This window comes from Patiria miniata, unplaced genomic scaffold (assembly GCF_015706575.1).
Source record: "Patiria miniata isolate m_02_andy unplaced genomic scaffold, ASM1570657v1 HiC_scaffold_8, whole genome shotgun sequence".
In the NCBI taxonomy this organism is placed as follows: domain Eukaryota; kingdom Metazoa; phylum Echinodermata; class Asteroidea; order Valvatida; family Asterinidae; genus Patiria; species Patiria miniata.
The window spans coordinates 373,596-401,429 of NW_024037075.1; the positions used below are offsets into that span (position 1 = coordinate 373,596).

Below are 27,834 nucleotides of genomic sequence, written 5' to 3' on the forward strand. Positions count from 1 at the left end.
TGCAAATCTTCCAACTGCCTCCATGTATCAATTGCAAAGCCTCAATCCTGCAAAATCTTTCAGCAATCACTGTCAACTCAATGTGTTGAGGTAGAGCCGGTGACATCCTGGAGCAGTGCAGAGGATTTCAAGCATAATTTAGGCCTAAATTTATGCATGGCTCAGCATATACAACAAGGTCCGGCCCAATGTCTTGACACAGTGCATCCTCCAAAATAGGATTTTGGAGGAATTGGGAAGGTTACGCTTAATTAATATATTGTGTTTAACAAGATTCATTTTCAAGCCAAGACACTTCACTTATTAAAGAAAAACATCAAAAATGTAAGTTTTTGAACAAACGAAAACATTTTATTATGTATCGAACACTGCACACGTAAATAAAGTTAAGTGGTTAAAAGTGTATTGTGTTCAGGATGGATCAAATAAGGTTTAATCTCTGCAGTCAGTTGCCCTAAAATCAAAGCATGCATCCTTTCTCAAAAAAATGAAAGATTTGGTAAGAGAATTGTCATTTTGTTATGAAGTGGTGGCAATGAATTTCATCTTCAAGCTAACTTGAATCCTTGTTCCTGATCAATCCATGACAACCCCCCATGCTACATTATCCCATATACCACGGTCCACAGCTTATCATGCTATTCCAAGATGTGCATACCATTCTTGCTGCACGCACGTGTAGTATAACCGCTGAAAAGCATGCTCGTGTAAAGCGTGCTCGTTCCAACTTTACAGTGCGTCAAGTTTGCTTGAAGATAAATTCGCTTTTCCACTCTCGCTCGTGGAACACGGAAAATGTAGCGCGTCTGTGTCCCACACACTGACGCACTACTTTATTCTGTGCTCCATTCGCGGGATAAGATTCCAGTGCTAAATGCATGTACAAAACAGTTAAATATGTTTTGGGGTGACAGGTGTATTACAAGATGCAAAAACACGGTTTTATACTCGGAGTTTGAAATGAACTTTGCATCCCTACATAGTTTAATATCCACACGAGTAGCATCTCACATTCAAGGTACACTGTAGTAGGCCAAACAAAAACCCAGTTTACATTTGTAAATTTTGTTTCATATTCGTTAATGTCATCACAGTTGATTTCATAGTGATTTTAGAGGATATGAAAGCACAAGTCTTTTTCCAAATCTATTCAAATTAATTACGAAAAATGACGTGTTCTAAAATCTGTTCTAAACATTCAACACATTACAACCAGGATGCCCTATATAAAATCCGCTCATATCTGGACAGTAATTGTACCTAAATTGAAACTTATTCTTCCTGGGATTCTCCTGTCATCACTTCTTCCAGTCGTTCTTTTCGTAGTCCCATTTGGACGCAAGGCCAGTGACTGGGTTATTGCGGATGGCGATGTTGTACTTCATCTGGTCCTGCTGCCACTCTTTAGTCATCGTTATCGGCAGGGGCGGGGCAACTGCAGGGGGAGGGGAAACAGTAAAAAGGACCTGTTGATTGCACAGTACATAGCCCGACAGAAACACGCCACCAACATGATTGTGATCGATCAACGGCTGACTGTGCCAGTCAAGCTCTTAAGAACAACGTTATAGCCCACAAGATTATTGTCACCAAGTTTGGTAGAGATTGAAGTCTGACTTCTCATATGACAGCACTTTTCAGTTAAACAAACCAAAAACAACAATGACCTCATTTTGATCTCTAGATGACCTTCAATGTCTCAAGTGATCTGAATTCCCCCCCCCCCTACCCAAAGATTATTGTCACCAAGTTCGGTTGAGATAGAAGTCTGACTTTATATGACAGAACTAAACAGTTAACCTAACCAAAATGGAATATTCATACAAACGGACACACAGAAGCAATACACTATCGCAAGATTTCTTGGCTAAAGCCAGGGGCATAAAAATGAAATGTTAAAAAAGCATTTTTCATACTAAATTTTTTCTGTAGACCATAAAAGAAAATAGCGACGGAGAGCAGTCCAAAGACCCCGCCGATGATGTACTTCCATTCGCCAGTAGGCGCTCGCATCTCGGAGTAACTCTTATCAAAACTCAACCTGTACACTGATAGAATACAAACCAAAAAATAACAAATAAAAAAAAAATAAACTATGCAATTTAACTTGCTGTAATGTGATACTTGCTAACAAAACTGGCCCACGAAGAATTTCAGGTACAAGTAGTCCATTAAGGTAACATTTTGCGAATTTCTTTTGTATGCACATGTAACTTGAAAATGTAACTAAGCAAATTTTAAAGAAAAAAAATAAGACAACTTAAGAACTCAACTTTTGCACACAGCCCATACACTTTTATATCGCAACTAAAACGGCAGTTATGCACCCGTCAATTGTACGATGCACCCTCGGACCCCCGGGGCATGTGCGTCAATGTACACAGTACAGTCAAACTTTGGGGTCCAATGACGCACCCTTGCGTCTTGTTCATGACAAACCATTCCCGCATGTTGACGCTATTTATTGACGCACCATTTCTGGATAACAACTCACCAATGACGCACATGTGACGGACATAATGATCGACGAACAAATCTCGATAGCACGGCATGGAACACGCACACTGTGTGGACATGACTTGTGTGGGTACCGTATTGTTATAACGATGTTTAATTTCCATTGTGGCCCATGGGCACCAGTGGGGCTGGGGCGAGCGTCCGAGCGAATGCACCTCCAACTGAGTTGAGAAGAGGAAACCAGCGAACCAATTGTGGCGAAGGCTTTCAATGCGTGCAGCGCAAGCGCTGCCAGGGTGAAATTTCCTAAAATCCAAAGGGATTTTCCATTCTAGTAAGAAAACTCTCACCTCTGTTTACCTACATTTGCATATCAGCGCGCATGTGCACGAACATTCGCTGAAAAGAACCCACTTCATGTCCCTTAAATAGCCCTGTTACACAAAGAAAACTCCTAGTTTTTTTGGGGTTTTTGTTTTGTTTTTTTTAATTGGGAGGGATGGCAAACAGAGGTGAGTGTTTTCTTACTAGAATGGAAAATCCCTTTGGATTTTAGGAATTCCATTACAGAAAACATCTCACCTCTGTTTACCTACATTTGCAGAGTAGCACCGAAAGACTCTAGGGAGGGAAGGGACATGTTAGGCCTGTCTGTTTACGGTTTTGACTGGAACCGGGTACCCTTTCCCGGTCAAGGTCGGGTACCCGTAAAAGCCCCGTGTCATATGAAAATCAGACTCGTATGAAAGTCGGACTCTTTTTCCCTTTTATTGGTTAAACCCTTTCACGTGACCAGTCCCTCTCCTAATTATCTATGCATAAGCATGCGTAATACCACCAATGAGTCCGTATTTCATAAAACCTAAATTCATGCTACACCGGCACGGCAGTCAGTACTATAAGCGGTAAGTGAAAGCATGTGCAAAAATGGTGTCGTGCTTTATCACAGGGACCCGGCGCATGCGTCTTGTACTACGCTAATCGCTAGTCAAGTTGCACTTCTTACGTGCGTTGTGATTGGCCAGTTCCGCAGAAAATATGGGTGCGCGGTTATTTTTTTTTATTATATCATTTGTTGTTAAAGGTATATTTTTTATCTACACTTTGTTCGATCATAGTTATAAATGCCCTTAAAACTTTCTCAGACTTTGAGACATCGTACATCAGAAAAAAATTGGGTGTTTTGGGATGGATTTCGCATACGCGACATTTAACAGAGGGCGCTAGATACCCGGAAGTAAAGGGGATCGCGAAAACCACGTTTGTCAGTTTCGTAGAACTCACTAGAAGAAATCATTTAGTTTGTCAAGGTTTATAGGACCCTGGATCCCAAACTAGCGGTAAGGAGTTTCCCTTGTTTTTCTAAATGCTCTGTATAGTGGACATTTTGTAGTGTGGTAGATTTAGAAGGGAAATTTGGGAGGTAAAATTAGCTGTGTTTTGTCGTGGGATGGGTTTATTGTCAGTTATAAAACTAGTGCATTTATTGTATGCTTGCATCGTGACACTTTGTTAGACTCTGGTATAATTTCTGTCCTCATCGGGGCCTCACTTATTCTTTATCTAATTATTCCAACTCATAGGCCGAACATCTGTAGTAAATTTGTAGTGATTTTGGATAGATTTAATTATCATGGGGCTCAGTTCGTAACGTACGTTGCCGTTTTAGGCAACAGCGCCCTCTTGGGGTGGAGTTCCATACTTCCTTGCTTTTGGGAGCTTGTTCCTTGCTCTATGTTATACTAATTTTGGCTGTTCATTATACACTTATTGTTTACTTCTTTTCTGTATTTTGATTATAGTTGACGTGGCATCAGGCAGCTGTAGTGGCATTAAAGGGCAGTTGTATGTCGGTACCCAGAGAGAAAATAAACAAGTATTTTCATTTAAACCGACGTTACATTGGGTTAAAGAAAAATAATTAATTAATAAACAGTTTTGACTTTTTCTCAAAATGTGACCAAACATGGCTACTTCCTGAACGTGGCCTGATGATCACCGGACAGCAAGGTTATGAGACAGGGAATGTCAGGGACAAGAAATAATTTTATTGTTCGTGACTGCAATTAAAACGCCAATCACTTAGTATCGTTTGTTTATTCCGCCATCTGCGGTGCATCAAAGAAAATCATTTCCTGGCGGCCCGCTACGAGAAACTTATTAAAAACATGATGGGTCAACTTTCGTGCTTCTGGAGACACATCAATTCAAACTTCAAAGATAGTCAACAAAACTGAATACAAACTAAAAACCGCAAGATGGAGTTTTCAGTGAATGATCGGTAATTCACTTTGAACTTTGTAAATCTTAGGTAACAGACTTGTTATGGGTACTACCCGCCATCTGCGGCGCATCAAAGAATATGATTTCCTGGCTAGCGGCTACAAGAAGCTTTATTACAAACACAAACAATGGGTTGATACTATCGTGTTTCGCCACTTTCGGGCTTCTGGAGACGCATCAAAGATAGTCTAAATAAAACTGAAAACAAAATACATGTATAAACCGCAAAATGAAGTTTTGGAATCGTCGGTAAACTCACTCTGAACTTTGTAAATCTTCTGTTGGTGATATTTGAATGCACGTACTTGTGGTTTTTTTGTCTCGGACGTTGCGTCGAAATTTATAAATTCGGTTACGGGTACCTGACCCGATAAAATGGAACCGGCTCTTGGCCTCCGCGGGCGGGTACCCGGCTTAGGACATGTAGCAGCAACGGCAAAGTCTAAAGTAGGCCTACATGCAATTCTAAATGGCATGAAAAGGTTGCTGCCTATCATACCCGGGTGCTGCATATCTATTCTAAAGGAGCTTTGCGGGCTGCTGATTGTGCAGTTTCCTGGAAGAATTTCTGCTAATGCAACCCTCTGCTTTGCACAACAGCTATAAACAAGGTGTGACAGTGTAAGGGTTCTTCCAGCAGTCCGCTTTTCTGATACCTGAAAAAGAGAGTCCTGTTCCCTGTATCTGAAAAGGAAGCTCCAAGCAGTTGAGTTCAGGAAGTTGTCATGCTGGGTGTTTCCTGAGCTTGAGATTTTGATCCTCGATTACGGGAGGTCACTCTATGGTGGCACCGACAATCGAGCGATCATGGTCACAGAGGCTTGAAGATGATGCTAGATGACTGTACGAGCATTTGCTTGATGATGAAGCCTCTTAAAGGCTCAGTGCGAGCATTGTAGTTCTGCAGAGCTCACATGGGGCACCACCATATCCTCTGCTACTAAAGAAGAGGATGTCAACTTGGCCGGAAATATCTGGTCTGGAAATAAGTTGATTTATTCCATGTGTTGAACTTCACCTATGGAATAAAGTAAATGCGGTCATGTGCCAATGGCTATGACCAGGTAAATTAGTGAAATTCCCTTCTTAAGGCAAGCTCCTGCAGCAGCCAGTAAGAATATGGGTTTCGCAAGCTGACAGAAAGGAGAGCTTCAATGTACCCGTTGGTTCCAAACGGGGCTTAGGCGAGTGACCCAAGGATGGTGCTTGGATCCAAAGATGGTAGGCCTATCTACCGGTACTTCACAGTAGGAGGTCAACTGATAAACCTGGGGTAATTTTGGTTCGACGACTAATGCGAGCGCGGAGCGCGGAGCCCTTACGGCGTGGGGTCCGGGGCCCGCTTAAGGGCCCAGGAAAATTTTGGACTCTAGATGCTCTGTGGTGCAATCTGAGGCGATTCCCTACCACTTTCCCCTAATTTTTTTTTAGCAGAAGTGTTTAAAATTATAAGAAATTTTGTTTTATTTGTTTCAATGATTGATACTCTTGCTCCTGTAAAGTTTCTCCTGTTTTCAATTTTTAGAACATGTTTACAATGTATAAATTGTTCCAAGATCGATGCTTTCTGTTTAACCATTTTTAGTAGTTCCTCAATGTTTTATAAAAAATTGAGATTTACTTTGTCAATATTAAGTGTGAGAACAAATCGCATGAACATTTCATATTCATGTAACGATTCATTGAATTCAAGTTTGAAGTCAGTGTAATTTAATCAATCTAAAACTAAAACAGGGAGTAATTAGGCATGCGTGTACAAGGTTTTACATGGAGGAATAAGAACCATCTCATTCTCATGAGACACTGACAGCCCAGTTTCAATTTCAAGAAGCCTTGTGTTGTGTAGCGCTGCCGTAGTAGCAGTAGTTCCAATTTTAAATTTGTAAATTATAAAACCATCCAGCATCCGATCGGCAGGGAGAGAAATTGTAAAACCATGGACATGATGGAGGTGTCAGACAGAAAAAGTCGTCGGCGATTGCAATTTCAACATGCTACAACACAATGTGAAGGAGAAATGTCATTTTTGTTGTGTTAAAAAATATAATTGTAGATAATGACGATGAGAAATAATCACCGGGAATTGCTTCCTATCCCGGCCGCGGCCGGCCCAGCGTGCGGGCGCGGGCCAGCCCACGCTGGCTACGTCGGCGAACTACGCGACCAAATTTAAATTTAAAATTAAAGCACTAAAAAACTTGCTTTGTTGCAATACTTGCTGATTGGTTTTGTCCTAAGAACAAACAGATCCGTTTTTACTACCAAACTTATCGAACTGTTATTATCAGCAAAGAGTAGTGTAGTCAAAAATCCAAATTTTCGACAGCGACATTCTTCGAGAAGAATTCTTCACGTGCGGCCATCTTTGTGGACGGATCCATTGATATCATAGGTGTGCTTAACCTTTCTTTGGACATCGTTTCTCGAATAAATCCTTTACGAAAATTATGTTCCGACGTTGAAGAACTTATTTTCAAACAGTAACATGTTTCGGACTTGATAAAAAGTGTTATTCATAATTTCAAAACAGTTGTAATGCTTGTAAATATTGACCTTAGGAAAGCACACCCGATACCGCAAAATGGTGTGGTCCACAGAGCGTTCTGTACATGACATGTTGGTGACACGTACGTCCGTACGGAGCGCTGTATCTACGCAGCACAAAACAGCACGTGCTAATTGCTTTCATAGCGAATGCGTGTGGCGCAGCATCACGGTAGGGGTATTGTACGGGGTACGTGCGGTGGGATCGTTGTTTATTTTTCGCTGTGTCGTACGGCCAGTGCGCAATGCTCAAAGCCGCTGCGCTTGTATACGAACACACGGCAGATTTTTTTTTTCGCAACCAAAATTTATAGCGTAGCAGTAGCGTAGCGGCGCGATTTAAGAGTAGCGCTTATTTCAGAAAGCGTAGCAGGTGCTAGCGCTATTTGATGCCTGGCTAGAACACTGACTACAATTATGGCTCATCGGTAACCCTGGACAGTAGTATATCTGTAATTGGTGTGAAAGATTGTCAGCGAAATCCCAAATGAAGGTGCAGATGCAGATCGGGGATTGGCAGCTTCTATCATACCCCATGGGGAATCAAATAGCTTCTGACTGTAAAGACTGTAGCTTTCAGATAATGATAGCATCCAGGCACAAAGATGGAGAGTACATGTAGCCGTGTCTGCGTGTAGAATTATTGTTGTGAGACCAAGGTGGTCCAGGAGTAAAGGGATTATGGCTGCTGTGGCCAAAAAGGAGCTACATGTATGAGTGCTACAATTATTTTCATAACTCTGTCTATCAAATGCATGAGTTCCTGTCGCGTTGAAGCTGAAGGATTCTTCTAGACCAGAGGACCATAGGATGAGTATAAACTTGGCGAAAGACTGGAATTGGAAGCTGGTAGCCTGGAAGGGATGCAAATACATGTAGATAGGTGCAAGTACCGGTAGCATTCTGAGAATGTTGAGGACCTTTATCTGAATACTGATGGGAGAAGAAATCATTCTGTTGAAATGAATTCAATACCTTCTTTCTGGCCAGGTGGAACGTTAGAAGGAACAGCCAACTGGGTGGCTCTGAAGTGGACAGGCAGGAAGAAGAGTGAGTTCCTCGGACGAAGCATGTAGTACACTACGTCTCAACTGTGGAATTGTCCGTCTGGACCAAGACAAGCTTGATTAGGACTCTGGATATGAGCAAATGCAAGGCCTTGAGCACTGTCAAAAGCTCTGGTTGAAGGAATGCAACTGGCTCTCTTTAGTTGGCCAAGTGCTTGGTACTAAATGACCATCCAGATGGAATCTCAAACCCTGTCCGAGGTACCCATTGCGATGGTAGATGTACACATAGTTACCCAGTACATTGTCCTGAAAAGGCCATCAGTGCAGTAGGTCATAGCTAAGATGGGTAACTGGAATCCCTTTGGAGATGACTCTTAGTGTAGATGGGAAGACAAAGGAAAGGCTGCACAGAGCGTCTGTGTGTCATGCACTAGGGAACTAGGTCTATCATCAAGATGCCAGAAGGTTCTGATGCCATCACGTTGTGTCTAACGTTCCCCAGTAATGCCTGAAACAAAGTTGCAAAATGTTTCGAGGTAGGTCAGCTGTCGTGAAGGAGCTTGATACTGAAGATGAAAAACAACATCAAGTGCGAGTTAGGCAGACTGTTAAAGGCTATACTGGAGATACATGTATGGTCTGTTATAGCCTATTATCTAAGTACAAGAGCAAATTGATCTGTTTTGCTGTAAAAAGGTGACAACGGTGATTCTTATAAAGACCCAACGGAGCTGTGAAAATCCAAAAGATCTGTAACGAACCCCTGTAGGTATGCGAAACTCCAACTTCTGATGATCCACGTATGGGTACTGTACAAGGACATTAGTATCCCAATTATTGATGGAAGCAGCAAACCAACCGTCTTAAGAGACTGGAGGGAAGTAGAAAGCATTTCCATCTGAATTCCTTTGCTGCGTGTCAAAGTTTGATAATGGGCCGCCATATGTCAGACTGCTACCGACTGGGAAAAGGGTGAAGTAAGTCAAAACCCGATCCAGTTGGAAGTATCCTGATCTAGTTCATTCCTTAAGGGAAGATATCCTTCTCTAAAGCAACAAACAAGAGTATGTTGAGGCAGAAGCTCGTGGTCAGGAGAACCGAGGTAGATAAGAATTCCAGACAATGCTTTGAAGAAGTGTCTGACAAACCCCTTATGTATGAAGTTATATAAAACCTCATCTGGCCGGATTCTGTAGGACAAATACTTGTTCTAAAGACTCGAAGCAGTGAAGATATGTCAAGATTCTGCTGTAAGCTAAGGATGGGTCATTCCGTGTCAAATCAACACGCTTTTGGACCCGACCCTCACAGATTGAAACAATATTTGGTGTGATGATTGGCCTATATGAGAAACCCCCAGAACTGATTTTTTTTGTAAATTGACTCGTTAGTTTTTGAGATACGGGTCAACGAACTTTTCACTAATTAGCATGACCTCCGAACTTTAAATACTTGTATCTCAAAAACTATAGCGCCTACAAAGCCAAGTTGTACATCATATTAAAGTTCTTTGAATGGCCTCCATTTCATAAAATAAAACCAAAATCGTAGCATGAAGTGCAGAGAAAATGCGTAACAAAATGACCTTTGACCTCAAATTACGAAAAACAATATGCTTCAAATTTTGTAATTTTTTTTCTCAAATGTTAGTTTATGATGTCAGCAACAATCTTAAGAAAAAATTGGGATGGGCGCTTTCAAAGTTTTTAAGTTATGATTTTTTTAAGAAAGCCTGTCCATGAAAAAGTATGCATAATATTAAATGTACATGTACAAGTAAACATGTACATGTACACTTGTACTGTGTACATGTACATGTGCACATTTTACCTGTGCATCATGTTTGCCCTTCACAACCGCATAGTCTCAGCTCATATATATTAAGGGCAGAACAAAATTACTTATAAAAAATATGTTATACCGGTCTACTTTCATTTTTCGCTCAACCAAAGTCTGTGTTGCAGTGTTCATCTCCTCGGCGAGAGATGAAGAATGAAGCGGATATTCTCAGGCAAAGATTCCAAATTGCACGTACCATTCTAGGAACACAAAAGCTGCACTGTTTTTGTCCGATGTCTAAAGACAATATTAAGGTGCTTGATTTTTCCTCCTCCTCAGACTCAAGGGAGGAACCAGTTTGCCTCCAAGTCCATGGACAAACTGCATGTATTGATTTTGCAGATATCAAGGGGTATGTTACAGTGATGTATGACTGTTACTGGTGGCTAGCATGTGTTCAGGAGATCCTTCCAGCATCCCAAGAAGTGGAACTGAGTTTTCTTCATCCCCATGGGCCATCTCCATCTTTCAAGTTCCCCTATCGACCAGACACACTTGTAATTCATGGCAAGGATGTACTAACAGCAGTGGAACCGTTCACTGAAACAGGACGCGTATACAAGATCTCCGCCGAGGAGATGAACACTGCAACACAGACTTTGGTTGAGTGAAAAATGAAAGTAACGTAGACCAGTATAACATATTTTAACATATTTTTATGCCCCGCGGCGAAGCCGAAGGGGCATACTGTTTCCGCCTTGTCCTTCCGTGGGTGGGTGGGTGGGTGGGTGTGTGTGTCTGTGTGTCTGTGTGTGCTTGTCTTACATACGCAGTGTGGACTTCCGAACAAAAGACGTCCACATAATGTAGGTAGCAGCGACGAAGTGTGGACTTGCCCACGTCCACACAGTGTTTCCCCATTTCTGGAAAACAGGTTTAGAGGCATTTTTGGGTTAGGTTTATCTGTAGCAGAATGAAGAGAAACACTAAAGGGAATCATTGAAAAAAAATTGGGTTGTAAGAGTTTTCACAGTTTGAGAAAAATGAGTTTTTCCACTGGTGTTCCTTAACTACACGAAAAGAAAGGAAAGTCCACACTAGGTATGTGAAACAAGTCTGTCTGTCTGTGTGTGTGGGTGGGTGTGTGTGGGGGTGAGTTTGTCTTACATTCCCTATGTGGATTTGTGAACAAAAGATGTCCACATAATGCAGGTTGTGTTTTTATTATGTGGACTAAGCCGTGTCCACATAACGTTTTGCCCTTTCTGAAAAACAGGTATAAAGGCATTTTTGGGTTAGGTTTATCTGTAGCAGAATGAAGAGAAACACTATAGGGAATCATAGAAAAAAAATTGGGTTAAAAGAGTTTTCACAGTTTAAGTGAAGTTATTTTTTGTACCGAGTTTTCTTAACTACACGAAAACAAAGGAATGTCCACATAGCGTATGTAAAACAAACGTGTGTGGGTGTGTGTGTGTGTCCGGACAAATCTTGTCAGCGCGATAACTTGAGAAATACTTTACATATGAATTTCAAATTTGGTTTGTGTATTGTTCTTGGTAATCCTAAGAACCCTTTTGCATTTGGGGCCGAAAGGTCAAGGGTCAAGGTCCCAGTGACTAAAACCAGTGTTGTAGGTCTCGAGACCGGTCTCGGTCTCGAGACCGGTCTCGAGACCACTTTTTGCTGGTCTCGGTCTCGGTCTCGGTCTCGGAAGCTGTGGTCTCGGTCTTGGTCTCGGTCTCGGCCCCCTTTGGTCTCGATATTTTGGCTGGTCTCGGGTCGAGACCGGTAATATGTAGCTTTTACAGCTCGATCGATTACTTTGTGTTCACTTCGTTCTGTACCGTTGTTATTTAAAACATTTGCTAGCCCGTAGATCAAGCTTGTTATATATAGCGGTCGGTTTGGACTCGACTGCACGTTGGAAAGTACATGTAAAGCTGCAGCAGTACCAGTCACTGAACGATTTGGAACAAGTTCGGCATTTATCTGTTGAGTCGGCCACATAAAGCAAAGTATAAACTTGTAACAATTTATGCAATAAGGGTCAACCATTTTCGGGGATTGTGTAGTTTAGCCCACCCCTGTGGGCGTAATCACTTGCATTTTGTATTCTGATAATAAATGAGGTGCTTCAAATTAGTTATATTTTCGACCCCACACAATGTTCTCTTTAATTTGGGACAGTATTTTGAAGCAAAAGTAAATTTTTCTACCTGATTTTCCAGCTTTGAACTCACACACTCTTACCAGTTACCACTCACTGTTGCCATGATAGTGTATGATGAGACCCCATTTTATATTTTGAAGTACCCCATTATTCCTCAAAAATTAAAATCCCGTTCAGAAAAAAATTAAAAATCCATATCTGGCACATTCTGGCTACCACCTCGCAACTTGTGGGTCTACATTTACAAGTCCACATTCTATGACAGAAATTTAAAAATTAATTCAACATTTTCTAGCTCCCATTTTTTAAAATCAAGTACACAAGTCCTAAATTTATTTTAGGAAAAAAGAGGCAATGTAAAATTAAAATTGCATCTTTAAATATCCGTTAGAAGTCATAGCTGAAACCAAGGGGTGACTGTGGAGTTTAGGATCCGAGTTCCTATAACAGATGAAACATCTACCTTTAACTTTTTACTTTTGTCACGATTGGGTGCAGACAACATGTCAAAGCCCATATTTCTTAAGTGTAACTACTTTTTGCACAAGTAAGGTGTTTTGTTTCAATTTGTCAACACTGCCACTGTTCAAAATTTTGGTCTGTATTCTTTGTGAATAGAAAGGTTACATTTTTCAACTATAATAACGTGTCTTGTTTTTTTTATTTCGACTATTGTTATTTATTATCAGCGGTCTCGGTCTCGGTCTCGGACCATATTGGTCTCGGTCTCGGTCCGCCTTGAAGGGGCTGGTCTCGGTCTCGGTCTCGGTCTCGGTCTCGAATCTTCAGGTCTCGGTCTTGGTCTCAGTCTCGGACTATCCGGTCTCGACTACAACACTGACTAAAACAAAAGAAATTTTGTTAGTGCGATAACTTGAGAAATACTTTACATGTGAACTTCAAATTTGGTTTGTGGATCGTTCTTGGTAATCCAAATAGGCCTATCGCATTGGGGTCCAAAGGTCAAGGGTCAAGGTCACAGTGGCTTAAACAATAAAAATTTTGTATTTATTCTGAGATCATAGGGATTAGGGATTAATTCATATAAAACCTACAGAAGACACTAATGCTGTCAATGAACGTTCCATGTGACCAAGGTACGTACGTGTAAGTTGATGTTAAAAGAGTGGTGTTATGTCATGGGAACAGTCACGGTTGCGGGGCATTTGTGTTTGTAAACACACCTGACTTGGATATGAGTTGAGACTATGCGGTTGTAAAGGGCAAACATGATGCACAGGTAAAATGTGCACATGTACACAGTACAAGTACAATGTATACATATACATGTACATGTACATGTACATTTAATATTATGCATACTTTTTCATGGACAGGCTTTCTTCAAAAAATCATAACTTAAAAACTTTAAGACCGCCCATCCCAATTTTTTTTTAAGATTGTTGCTGACATCATAAACTAACATTTGAAAAAAAATTACAAAATTTGAAGCATATTGTTTTTCGTAATTTGAGGTCAAAGGTCATTTTGTTACGCATTTTCTCTGCACTTCATGCTACGATTTTGGTTTTATTTTATGAAATGGAGGCCATTCAAAGAACTTTAATATGATGTACAACTTGGCTTTGTAGGCGCTATAGTTTTTGAGATACAAGTATTTAAAGTTCGGAGGTCATGCTAATTAGTGAAAAGTTCGTTGACCCGTATCTCAAAAACTAACGAGTCAATTTACAACAAAATTCAGTTCTGGGGGTTTCTCATATAGGCCAATCATCACACCAAATATTGTTTCAATCTGTGAGGGTCGGGTCCAAAAGCGTGTTGATTTGACACGGAATGACCCGGATGAAGAAGAAGACCGGCCTCCAAAACTCATGGCTGAAGAAATTAATCTCAGTCAGTTGAATCATGCTGGTTTGAGACCCGGTAGGAGACCGACGTAGAATATGTACGTGCATGCTAAGCACGGATGTGGATTAACTTATCTCAAAGTATGGAATCCTGCACCATAGTCTTGCCATAACCAAACATTATGCAAGAGAAACATTCATCCAAGACAAGAATGCCATATAGCCAGAATTTGCAACAAGTCCCAATGCAATTCCAACAATCTAGACAATAAAGCAGAATGATAAAATCTCCAATAAAAACTTCATCAGTGAAGAGAGATATCATGGCAACTTGCAAGGGCACCAGACAAAAGAAGAATATTCTGTGAAGGCCCCGTGGCATAGATGGATTGAAAAGTAAGGCAGTAATATTGCAATTGTCTATTGTAATAATCAACAAACCATCCCAACAGGCTGATGAATATAAACAGGCCAGCTGAGCAAGTTATTCAAGTGATAGAATATCAAGGAATCTGTAGAAGGAATCTGTAGAAGGAATCTGTAGAAGGAATCCTGGAAGAAGCAGAGAAAGAATGCAGCATCCAGATGCCAGTAACGTTTGAGTACAAGTCTATGGAGAGTCAAGACTATTTTTTTTTTTTTTTTTTTTTTAACAATCTTGTTAATGATATCAAACCAAAAGAGGCATCAGATTGCAACATACTATCCAAAGGTAGCTTGAGCGTAGATACATGTGAGCCTGTATTATGAACATGTTCAAGAGGACCAATCCACTGTCATAGGATGGAAAAACTGAAAGCTTACCCTTAGCCGGTCGAGTGCTGCTAATGGAAAGGCTGTTATCACATATTCACTGAATAAATGGAATTAGAAGAGAAAACCCAGAAGGCAATCTCAAACATGGGAGACGACTCCAATGAGTAATAAAGTAATCACAATCCAATCGGCCCGAATGTCCAAAGTGAATCCTCCATCAGATTCCAATTGAAATCGCAAGTTGGAACCAAAAACAGGCTGGGCTTGGGAGGCGGTCCACGCCGGGACGATCCCCCGGCGCCATGGACAGTCGAGCAGCTGGCGCCATGGACAGTCGAGCAGCTAGTTAGATTAACCGGAGTCATGTTGAGAAAACATCACTATGATGCGTACATTGGATGAAAAATCCACAGTAGAATGGAATCTTTGTCTCAGAGTTAAAAAGGAACCCCAAAAATCCTTTTAAGAGTGTGGAGAAATCCCACGACGATTGACGAGTACCCATCAGTAACGCAAGGTCGCTTAACTGGTTTAGAAAGTGCGCCCTCTGTTGGGTAAAAACCACGTACGTGTGGTGACTCCTTGGGATTAGTTTTCCATTGTCTTGGGAATTCTTGGGAATTTTCCATTTTGATGTGTGGCCACGCTGCACCATGTGTCGATATCGCGTGGCGTGGCATGGCAGTGCAGTGCATGCAGTCCTTGTTAAGTTTCTCAAAATTTCAGTTCATTTAAATCCAGTGTTCACAATAAAAGCACATCAAACCTTGTTACTTGTATTTTTAAAGTCAGAACATGATAAATTATATAAAATATATAAAATACACGCAAAAGTCCACTTGGTGCTGAAGGCGATGGAGAAAATCTCGGGCTCGCCCGGAAAGCTTGATCATAGTGTGTCCTTGCGTGTAGTGTAGATGAAGCTGGCGGTGGTCGGGTGGTGCCCCGCCTCTGTGACCGGGCGGGCAGGTCGAATTACCTAGGGACCTATGGGTATCGAACGCCAAGCCTTGCCTACCCGCAAGCACATGAGTGGAAATCTCTGATTCTGCTGCTTGCATGTGCTGTGTGCGGGATTTTTCGGGAATCTTGCAGTGACTCTCGCTGGAGAGAAGTGCCTGTTCCCGGGGTATTTCCTACTGTCGAACCCGTGGATTAGACCCGGTCGTAGTGGCGGAAATATCACGCTTGTATGAAGCCTGGGAAGGGACAGGGTGGAAATTTGTTTTGGAATTTCCTAATTTGTTCGCACGAATTACTAATTCGTTCGCACGAATTGCTAATTCGTTCGCACGAATTCCTCTTTCGTTCGCACGAATTCCTCATTCGTTCGCACGAATTCCTATTTCGTTCGCACGAATTCCTAATTCGTTCGCACGAATTACTAATTCGTGGGAAGGAATTAGTAATTCGTTCGAACGAATTAGTAATTCGTTCGCACAAATTCCTATTTGTAATTCGTGGGAACGAATTAGTAATTCGTGCGAACGAATTACTAATTCGTTCCCACGAATTACTAACTCGTTCGCACGAATTCGTAATTCGTGGGAACGAATTAGTAATTCGTGCAAACGAATTAGTAATTCGTGCGAACGAATTAGCAAACTCCCCCAAAAAAATTCCACCCTGTCCCTTCCCGGGCTTTATACGCTTGGAGTGTTGGATGGTAGGGTGATTTAATTTCCTTCGGAAGAACGACTTGAGCTAACAGTAACAGTTTTACTAATTTTGGCGGAGTCTGCCATGTTTTTACAGGCACAGCGAGTACGGTTAAATTGTACGTGTTGGCGCTACGCGTCGCTGAAAAAACTAGGAGTCTTGTTTGTGTAACAGGGCTATTAAAGGGACATGTAGTGGGCGCAGAGGGTGAGGTTTGGGCGCTATTCTTTTCAGCGAATGTTTGTACGCATGCGCACTGATATGCAAATGTAGGTAAACAGAGGATGTTTTCTGTAATGGAATGCGAGTTGTGTTGCGATGCTAAAACTTGATGATCATTAATTTGGAAGCATTTAAGAATGATTTGTTCCCTCCTGTGATTAATATTCTAATCTGAATATAGTGACTCAGAAATCTCCGAGCTTAACAAAAATGTTGTTTGCAAAATTTTGTACACCCAAAAAAAAAATGGGATGTTAAATGGGTTGGCCATAGGGTTAGGAATGTACATGTATGTAGGCTCAAGAGATTTTCGCTTTGGGGAAAAAACAATTTGCTATTCAGCTCGTGACTTTTCGGGACAAAGTTTAGCACATTGTTTAATTTTGAAAACTTGTTTAATTGGCATTAATTAAAATAGAAAATGTTAATATTTTTTGCTCACACTAATGAAATGAATAAATACATTTTGTTGTAAATGGGGATAGACGATCGGCCTTGGCAAGTCAGCTAGGATTCCAGGAGGGTTGAGCCAATTGTATGCACAAATAATGCATACATGCCATTTCTGTTACTTTCAGGTTGTTTGACTTGTTTCCTCCTCGCCATGGAAAATCAAAGATGTGCTTGCAAAATTTTGACCGAGTCGGAAATATATTTGACAAACATCAGACTTCAGGACAAATCTTGCCAAATTTCCGAAATTCAAAAAGGGACCCTACATGTGTATTCGGACCAATTTATTCAAAGAATCTGACAGCAGCAGTTCCATTCTTGAAATCATTAAAGTAAAGGTTGCTTTCAAGCAGGCCGCATTAATGTCAAAGGAAGCTTATTACCATGGTGTATGCATGTTGGTAGAAAATTGTGGGTTTTTGTCCCCTCCGAGTGCATGAATCCGGAGGCTTAGGAAATCATGGTCGCAAAACCCTAATCCTAATCCACTGCGATTGGGGCCTCATGGCTGCTATTACGTCAAAAAAAAAATTCATCAGGACAGCACCAACATGAACAACATTTCTCATTTATCAATCAACGTACTTTGGACATGTGCGTAACTGGCACTGCATTGACAAACCCTCAAACGCTACTCGAATCCCCACGAGCCAGCAAGCACTCTGCTGTGTCCGGAAACTGGACGCAGCTATATCCATAAATGCATCCGATGCTCATGGTTAAAATATAGTGATTTGGAAAATGTGGCCATATTTATTTATCAGCAGCAATGTGAACAAGCTGAAGGTTATCGAAGATTTGGGGTGAAAAGAGTTGAAAATAGCCAGCAAAAAAATTAAGACAAATGCGAATGGTTCCGGTGTCCTATGAAAATCGGACTTGTATGAAAATTGGACTATGCATGAATCTATGCATGAGCATGCGCAATACCACCAGTGAGTCCGTATTTCATAAAACCTAAATTCATGCTACACCGGAGCGCCCAGGATTTGTCCGCACGTACGTAAGTACGTGCTCAATGCCAGGCTGTACTTTGTGCATATTATGTGCCGCATGCATGCAGCGACCTGCAGCTCTAGATCCTACACAAAAGGAGGGTGCATGTACATACATGGTACACACTGAACGTGCGCTCATAGGCTGTACACCGTACCGGTGTACATTCATCGGAACGGTAAGTTCCCGGTCCGATCGGCTTAATACTGGAATTGAAGATTTAATTACTCGACCTATACAAAAGCAACACAAGTACACGTCTGCACTCAGCAGTTCGTTTTATTCAACAAAACATCACTATCTGGGCTAAAAGCTTTATTTAAAAATGGGCCTATAAAATGTTGACAGCTGAAACTGATACGTTGCAATTGCATGGTGACGAAACATGACGCACCCCTACGCATCTCATGATGTGTTTGTGTCACACCAAAATCATACTTGACGCACCCCCTTTGTGGCGATTTGACTAAACCATTTTAGAGACATGACGCACCTGCCCCGGGGGTCCGAGGGTGTGTCTTACAATTGACTGGTGCATTAATTTCCTGTTTATTTTTGTTTTGCTTGAAAAGTAGTAATTTAAAAATAGAACGAAACCTGAAAATGAAAAACAACTTGAACAGAACTCACAGGCTCTCTTCTCGTCTACAGACAGGCTCTTCCAGTCGCCTTGCTCCTTGGCCTTCAGTGACTGCATGTCGGCCGAGAGGTCTACATCATCGACGAAGCGACATGGCGGGGCCGGGTAGTCCAGACGATCAGCGTAGGCCAACGTGGAGCTCGATCGCTGGCAGGCAGAGGCCACAAAGCGCCTGCTAGTTACCCTCAGCATGTTGACAGCCATGACTGAACCTTCACAGCTGGAAGTTAGAAAAATGCAATTAAAAGGGCCATGACATGAATTTTAAACTTAAATATAATTGTGCAAATATCCATTCCTCTAAAATGTATTTACAAATTCAGATGCAAATGCGATAGGAAACAATAAAAACGCCAAATGCAGACGTCTGTTCGGAAATTGGACCCAATCATAAATTCATATGCTGTGCAGCACGCACGGCTAGCCCCACTTGTGTGGCCTCCGTTTTGCTGCGCTGTACATGACACACGTCTGGTTTTTCAACCTACTGAGGAGTTCAGCCCAAACACTGGCGCACCCTTTTTTTTGATTTTTTTTACATAGGGCCTACCACTGTCATGACTGTATATGGTTGTATTCTAGCTGGAGTTACCCAGCCCTAAATTTTATCATTGGGTTGTCATTTGGGGCTGGAGGAAGTTTTTCACTTGAACCAGCAGCATTGGCAGGTCCCAAATTTTTTTTTCGAAAACGTGCAATTTTGTCCCCGTAACACACTCATTTCAACTGGAACTCACACAAACCTTGCCTGGCATAACCACTACACAGGTCCTTGAAGTAAAAAAACGATCCACGATGAAGATTCAGCCCACAATTGCAGTGAAAAAACGAGGGATAACTGACAACCGTGATGATGCCTGGAGCTAGATTTGTGCACAAACAAAACTGCGTGTACATGTACAATTAAGGAATGGCAATGCGCGGTCGATTACCATGCACAGCGCGCGAACCAGTAGCTCTTGCTAGCTGGCTGCTGGCGCATGACGTCACGCGGAAGCGTAACACCTGACTGTTTCATGCACTAATATGAGGTTTACCACTCGCATCACAGCTGCGGTACTGGAACGGCAGCCGAAGTTGGGCGGTTATCATGCATTCATAGTGCAGTGTTATTTACGTTCATTTAAAGACAGGGACAATAAATAGTTAGTTCCATAATAAAAAGGGGGGGGGGGGAAACAGAGGAGTGATAAATGATACATGAGATTATGGAACTAACTATTTGTTGTCCCTGTCTTTAAATGAACGTTAATAACACTGCACTATGAATGCATGATAACCGGCCAACTTCGGCTGCCGTTCTAGTACCGCAGCTGTAATGCGAGTGGTAAACCTCATATCAGTGCATGAAACAGTCGCCGGGTGTACGCTTCCACGTGACGTCATGCGCAAGCAGCCAGCTAGCAAGAGCGTCTGGTTCACGCACTGTGCATGGTAATTGACCGCGCATTGCCATTCCTTAATTGTACATGCAGTTTGTTTGTGCACAAATCTAGCTCCGGGCATCATCATGACCGCACGGTTGTCCGTTATACCTCCTTTTTTCACTGCAATTGTAGGCTGAATCTTCATCGTGGATCGTTTTTTTTTCTTCAAGGACCTGTGTAGTGGTTATGCCAGGCAAGGTTTGGGGGAGTTCAAGTTGAAATTAGTGTGTTACGGGGACAAAATTGCACATTTTTCGAAAATATTTTTGGGACCTGCCAATGCTGCTGGTTCAAGTAAAAAACTTCCTCCAGCCCTAAATGACAACCCATGATAAAATTTAGGGCTGGGTACCTTGTACCTTGTAGTTCAAACTCCCGAACGGTCCACCAGGGACTAAACTTGAAGTTGACAAGAGTGGATTAATGTCTAGCAGGGGCTGTGATGTTTTTGTTGGTTTTGGATGGAGCTTTTGAAGGTTACAGAGGAAGTTGTGTTGACAGTTTGATGTGGTAGGGTATTCCAAAGTAAAATGGCTTCAGGAAAAAAAGACTGAATAAAGGGGGTAGATGTATGATGGTAGACTTCAAACTGCTTGTTGTGGGTTCTCCTGGATCTGATAGTTTTCTGAGGTATAAGTTGGCGTCAATGTCAATGTCCTGGTTAAGAATTCTGTGGAGTGTGACTAGTCGTTGCGTCGCCTGGTTTCGATGGATCCCAATTGAGGTCAGTGAGCATCTTGGTCTCACTGGTTTTGGCTCTATAGTCGCCACACACAAACCTGGCTGCTCTTCGTTGGACTTTTTGAAGACTGTCCCTGTTTTTCTTGGTTCCTGGGTTCCAAGCGGCAGAGGCATACTCCAAATGTGGTTGGACGATGGTTTGGTAAAGGTTTTCTTTAACAGTCTTTGAGCACTGGTAGAAATTTCTTTGCACAAAATTTAGCATCTTGGTAGCTTTGTTTGCTGCATAATGAGATTGTTTGTCCCATTTCAAGTTATTTTGAATAACAACACCAAGGTACATGTATTTGTCCTCAGAGACTTCCTGCAGGGTTTCACCGAGCATAGTATATTTTGGTGCTCCTGCTTGACGTTTCCTAGACATTCTCATTATTTTACACTTTGAAGCGTTGAATCTCATACCTCACTAGTTTGACCAGTTAACAAGTCTGGTAAGGTCTGACTGAAGAGAGACTTCGTCCTCATGAGAGTTTATGGTTTTGTAGATGATGTAGTCGTCTGCCAAAAAGCCTTGTGGTGGCTTTTACAGCTTCAATGATGTCGTTTATGAAGAGAATGAAGAGATGCGGACCTAGTACCGTGCCCTTGGGGACGCCACTCAGAACTGGTTTCCAAGGTGATGTTCTCCCATTGACAATAACTCTCTGGGAATGATTGATGAGGAACGATTCAATCCATTGTAAGCACTTGCTCCTGATGCCATAGTAGTTCAGCTTCTGAAGCAGGCGCTGATGTGGGACAACGTCAAATGCCTTGCTGAAATCAAGGATGGCAATGTCTGTAGTCTGGTTACTATTATGATTTGAAGCCAGGTCGTGCAGTGTTGTGATGAGCTGGGTGTCACAAGATCTAGATTTTCTAAATGCGTGCTGTGCGTCAGAAAGGATGTTGTACGCAGATACAAACTTCATGATCCGACTGTCAATGATGTGTTCCATGAGCTTGCAACAGACACACGTCAGTGAGATAGGACGGTAGTTAGCTGGGTCGGATTTCGAGCCTTTTTTGAAGATGGGCGAAATATTTGCTTTCTTCCAGTCTTCTGGGAGTTCACTCTGGTCTAAACTTTGGCTGAAAATAAACTGCAAGACAGGTGCCCATTGGACTGAAGCAGTTTTCAGGGCAGCATTTGGTATCTCGTCTGGTCCAACAGCCTTGTTGACTTTGATGGAGGAGAGTAGTTTCTCTACACCGTCAACAGTGATCTCCAGGTCTGGAATATCTGGGTAAGGACTGGGCGGCATTGAGGGGAGAACTGGATCTTCACATGAGAAAACACTTTGAAACTGGTCGGCGTGCTTGTTGGCCTTGGTTTGGTCGTCGACAACTGTCACATTACCAACTTTCAAGGTCTGGATACCAACATTATCCTTTCGCCGAGATCTTACGTAGTTCCAGAATTTCTTGGTGTTGTTAGAAGATGATAGATCAGCTACATACTCTCGGTTTGCCTTACGGAGTTCTTTATCAACTTCATTTCGGATTTTCTTGAACTGGATTTTCTTGAACTGACTGAATTACTATGATTGTAACATATGTATTTTCAACAGTTTAAATTCCATAAATACAACGATGTCAAGTTCAAAAGTTTCAATGATACAAAAAAACATGATCCATTTTTGCGACCGATGTGTAGTGCAATGCTGCGGCATGCGCTTCCAACCACGCAGCTAGTGTGGAGAATTTGTCAAGACGTACAACGATTTGATTTACACATATCGCGGGGCCACTATAGCAATGTATTGTTGGAAGTCTACAAATGCAGCGGACATTATACGATTTAAATTCTCACTACGTGGCAATATCTTGTCGTATAGCGTACGGTGTGAGCCAGGATCAGACATCGACAGTGTGCGAGTGGTCCGGGAAAACAAATCATAACTTTTTTGTTATGAGCCAAAAAAGCTGATTTAAAACTGAACTAATTGGGACCACTCAGTAACACAAAATTATCCCCTTAACTTAAGAAAAAAAGAATGTGCAGGACAACTGACCGACCCTAATTTCCTACACGCCCGAACCAACGGTTTCAGTCTAGTCTATACTCACGCGTACGAGTTAGCTCGCGTACGAGTAGGTCCGCGTACGAGTTATCACGCGTACGAGTTGGCCCGCGTACGAGTTTGTCCGTGTACGAGTTGTCCTGCGTTCGAGTTGGTCGCATATGAGTTGGCTCGCGTACGAGCTGGCCTGTATTCGCCTAGCCCCATAAATGTGGCCTATTTACTGGACTGCCTCCGTAAACATAGGCCACACATCCACATGTACAAAAAACGTGTCGACTTTGCCAAATTTTGATTTTCACATTTAGGCTTACTTTGTAGATTTTTTTTGCTTTAGAAGCATTCTCACCCTCTATATAGGCTAATCAGAAAGTGCTGCCTTTTTCAGATGTTTAATTTTTGTGAAATTTCATGTTGAAATTTTGATACGCAAACGTGTGCAAATGTATCTGGAAATTTCACGAAAAATAGACATCTGAAAAAGGCAGCACTTTCTGATTAGCCTATATAGAGGGTGAGAATGCTTCTAAAGCAAAAAAAGTAAAAAGTAAGCCTAAATGTGAAAATCTAAATTTGGCAAAGTCGACACGTTTTTTGTACATGTGGATGTGTGGCCTATGTTTACGGAGGCAGTCCAGTAAATAGGCCACATTTATGGGGCTAGTATTCGCCATGGCATGCATGCATGGCAACTATCTAGCTGAAGTTACCCAGCCCTGAGTTTTATCATTGGGTTGTCATCTAGGGCTGGAGCGAGTTTTTCTCGTAACTTGTAGTATAGGCAAAAAATTTTGGAAAATGTTCAATTTTGTCCCCGTTACACACTAATTGCATCTGCAACTCAACCCAAACTTGCCTGGAATAACCATTACACAGGTCCTTGAAGTAAAAAACGATCCACGATGAAGATTCAGCCTACAATTGCAGTGAAAACAGGAGGAACAAGTCAGGTGTGTTTACAAACACAAATGCCCCGCAACCGTGACTGTTTCCATGACATAACACCACTCTAACATCAACTTACATGTACCTTGGTCAAATGGAACGTTCATTGACAGCATCAGTGTCTTCTGTAGGTTTTATATGAATTAATCCCTAATCCCTATGATCTCAGAATAAATACAAGATTTCTATTGTTTTAGCCACTGTGACCTTGACCCTTGACCTTTCGACCCCCAATGCGATAGGCTTCTTAGGATTGCCAAGGACAATCCACAAACCAAATTTGAAATTCATATGTAAAGTATATCTCAAGTTATCACGCTGACAAAATTTCTTTTGTTTTTGCCACTGTGACCTTGACCCTTGACCTTTTGGCCCCAAGTGCAAAAGGCTTCTTAGAATTGCCAAGGACAATCCACAAACCAAATTTGAAGTTCATATGTAAAGTATTTCTCAAGTTATCGCGCTGACAAAATTTCTATTGTTTCAGCCACTGTGACCTTGACCCTTGACCTTTCGGCCCCAAATGCAAAAGGCTTCTTAGGATTGCCAAGGACAATCCACAAACCAAATTTGAAGTTCATATGTAAAGTATTTCTCAAGTTATCGCGCTGACAAAATTTCTATTGTTTCAGCCACTGTGACCTTGACCCTTGACCTTTTGGCCCCAAATGCAAAAGGCTTCTTAGAATTGCCAAGGACAATCCACAAACCAAATTTGAAGTTCATATGTAAAGTATTTCTCAAGTTATCGCGCTGACAACATTTCTATTGTTTCAGCCACTGTGACCTTGACCCTTGACCTTTCGGCCCCAAATGCAAAAGGCTTCTTAGAATTGCCAAGGACAATCCACAAACCAAATTTGAAGTTCATATGTAAAGTATTTCTCAAGTTATCGCGCTGACAAAATTTCTATTGTTTCAGCCACTGTGACCTTGAACCTAGACCTTTCGGCCCCAAATGCAAAAGGCTTCTTAGGATTACCAAGGACAATCCACAAACCAAATTTGAAGTTCATAAGTAAAGTATTTCTCAAGTTATCGCGCTGACAAGATTTGTCCGGACACACACACCCACACACCCACCCATACTTGTTTCACATGACTAGTGTGGACTTTCCATTGCTTTCGTGTAGTTAAGAAAAACCAGTGAAAAAAATCATTTTTCTCAAACTGTGAAAACTCTTTCAACCCAATTTTTTTTCTATGATTCCCTTTAGTGTTTCTCTTCATTCTGCTACAGATAAACCTAACCCAAAAATGCCTCTAAACCTGTTTTCCAGAAATGGGGAAACACTGTGTGGACGTGGGTAAGTCCACACAACGTCGGTGCTACCTACATTATGTGGACGTCTTTTGTTCGGAAGTCCACACTGCGTATGTAAGACAAACTCACCACCCACACACACACCACACACCCACCCACCCACCCACCCACCCACCCACGGAAGGACAAGGCGGAAACAGTATGCCCCTTCGGCTTCGCCGCGGGGCATAATAACCGCTAACCTGACAACCTTGCTGGCATGGCCAGGACCGCAATTGGTTTGTGCACAAAAAAAAATTGTGTACAAATGAATGGCGGTCGATTATCAGGCACAGAGCGCTGTCAACAACTCGTTTTTGCCAGCTGCGCTGGCTGTTGGCGCATGACGTCACCCGGAAGCGTAACACCCAATGACTGTTTCATGCACAATCGGTTGCGGTTCCAGTACCAAAGCTGTGATGCGAGTGGTAAACCTCATATTAGTGCATGAAACAGTCATCGGGTGTTACGCTTCCGCGTGACGTCATGCGCCAACAGCCAGCGCAGCCGGCAAAAACGAGTAGTTGACAGCGCTCTGTGCCTGTTAATCGACCGCCATTCATTGTACACAATTTTTTTTGTGCACAAACCAATTGCGGTCCTGGCCTCCATGGGCCAATCCAGCAAGGTTGTCAAGTTAGCGGTTATTCCTCCTGTTTTCACTGCAATTGTAGGCTGAATCTTCATCGTGGATCGTTTTTTACTTCAAGGACCTGTGTAATGGTTATTCCAGGCAAGTTTGGGGTGAGTTGCAGTTGCAATTAGTGTGTAAGTAACGCCTAACGGGGACAAAATTGAACATTTTCCAAAAAATTTTGCCTATACTACAAGTTACGAGAAAAATTCGCTCCAGCCCTAATAGACAACCCAATGATAAAACTCAGGGCTGGGTAACTCCAGCTAAACATTTTCCAAAAATGTTTGCCTATAGGCCTACTACAAGTTACGAGAAAAACTCGCTCCAGCCCTAGATGACAACCCAATGATAAAACTCAGGGCTGGATAACTCCAGCTAGCAACTATCTAGCCCCACTAGTGTGGCCGTCGGTATGCTGCGCTGAACCAAAGGCCACACACCGTGGTACCGCGCGCTACTGAGGACGAAGTTTCATAAAATCTGCGGTCCGTTTCTTACATTCTCAGTTTCTTACTTTCTTATGGTTGTATTCTATGATGTCTCACCTATCACTTCTGGGATGCTTAGGTCTCTAATGATGTTCCATTTTCCGAGATATTCTTCAATCTTTCTGGAGCCTATATGCACTCGTGAAACGTCTGGTGATGGCAGCCATTTTGAATGGGACAAGAGATGACCTCAAGTTGTGACGTCGCGTTTATGCAAATTGCTTGTCGAGCACGCGAGGGCGCGAGTTGCAAATGCGACGGCTGTTTCCTGTGCCGTAGATCCTGAGGGGAGATCGGTGCACGTGGCCCCCTGACGATAAATGCATGGTACAGGAAACAGCCGTCGCATTTGCAACTCGCGCCCTCGCGCGCTCGACAAGCAATTTGCATAAACGCGACGTCACAGCTTGAGGTCATCTCTTGTCACATTCAAAATGGCTGCCATCACCAGACGTTTCACGAGTTCATATGGGCTCCAGAAAGATTGAAGAATATCTCGGAAAATGGAACATCATTACATCTAAGCATCCAGAAGTGATAGGTGAGACATCATAGAATACAACCATAAGAAAATAAGAAACTGAGAATGTAAGAAACGGACCGCAGATTTTATGAAAACGTCCTCAGTAGTGCGCGCACCACGGTGTGTGGCCTTTGGTTCAGCGCAGCATACCGACGGCCACACTAGTGGGGCTAGTTATATTGAAATACCTTTATTGTTATTCACATCAGTGATACAATAAGCACATTAAGAAATTACATTTATTTATAAATAAAACCATCTACATTTTGTTCATTATCACACAGAAAACGTCAAACATGGACAAATTCACAAATGTACATACACCAAAGTAGCAGTAAAAAAAAAAAAAAAAAGGAAGAAGGGGGGAACCTAGGACTCAGGCGTAGGAACAGGGGGGGAACCCTGAAAGGGCCTGGCAAGGTAAAAAGGGGAAAATTCCACCATCTAGAGGGGGACAAAGCTATAAAAAAAGGCAATTTGGCGGGACATGTATATTGAAAAAAAAAAAAGTGTTTTTTTTTTTTTAAAAAACGGGAGAGATTCAACATGCACAGAATACTTGCAATAAACACCTAAAACCCTAATGTCTGGAAATAAAAAAAAAAAGGAGAAAAAAATTGCACATTCAAAGGCCTTACTTGATGCTCAACTATCACGACTATCCAAAATGTATCAAATTAAACTGGAGAAAAAATGTGTCACGAACAAATTTATACGCCCACTTATAGCACAAACTTGTTAAGTATTCTCAAAATTATTGAAATCCCTTGTTTTAAGTACGATACAAACTACAATCTACCGAATAACAGACGTATTAACAGAACATACTTGCCGGTAAAATCACGGTGTTCGTATGGAAATGGCGTACGTGACGCGTGATCGATCATACACTTTCCTGTCAGTAGAGGGCGCACCAAGTATTTTTTTAGATAGTGGATATTTTGCCGGAGGTAATGACGGCAAACTAACGTTTACTAAAGGTTT

The 27,834-nt window shown here is 42.0% G+C and overlaps 1 protein-coding gene across 2 annotated transcripts; it reads right to left on the bottom strand.

The window, feature by feature from the left end:
• Positions 1 to 325: 325 nt before the first annotated feature.
• LOC119719337 lies at positions 326 to 27,834 on the bottom strand. 2 transcript variants are annotated; one of them, XM_038188750.1, is made up of 4 exons: positions 27,679 to 27,834; positions 18,774 to 19,003; positions 1,917 to 2,048; positions 326 to 1,435 (listed from the first exon to the last, which is right to left on the bottom strand). In XM_038188750.1, the coding sequence occupies exons 1-4, from the start codon at positions 27,735 to 27,737 to the stop codon at positions 1,299 to 1,301; spliced, it is 558 nt and encodes a 185-aa protein (XP_038044678.1). In that variant the 5' UTR covers positions 27,738 to 27,834; the 3' UTR covers positions 326 to 1,298. The 2 variants fall into 2 exon arrangements, with proteins under 2 accessions (XP_038044678.1, XP_038044679.1); XM_038188751.1 differs by having other exon boundaries at positions 27,683 to 27,826.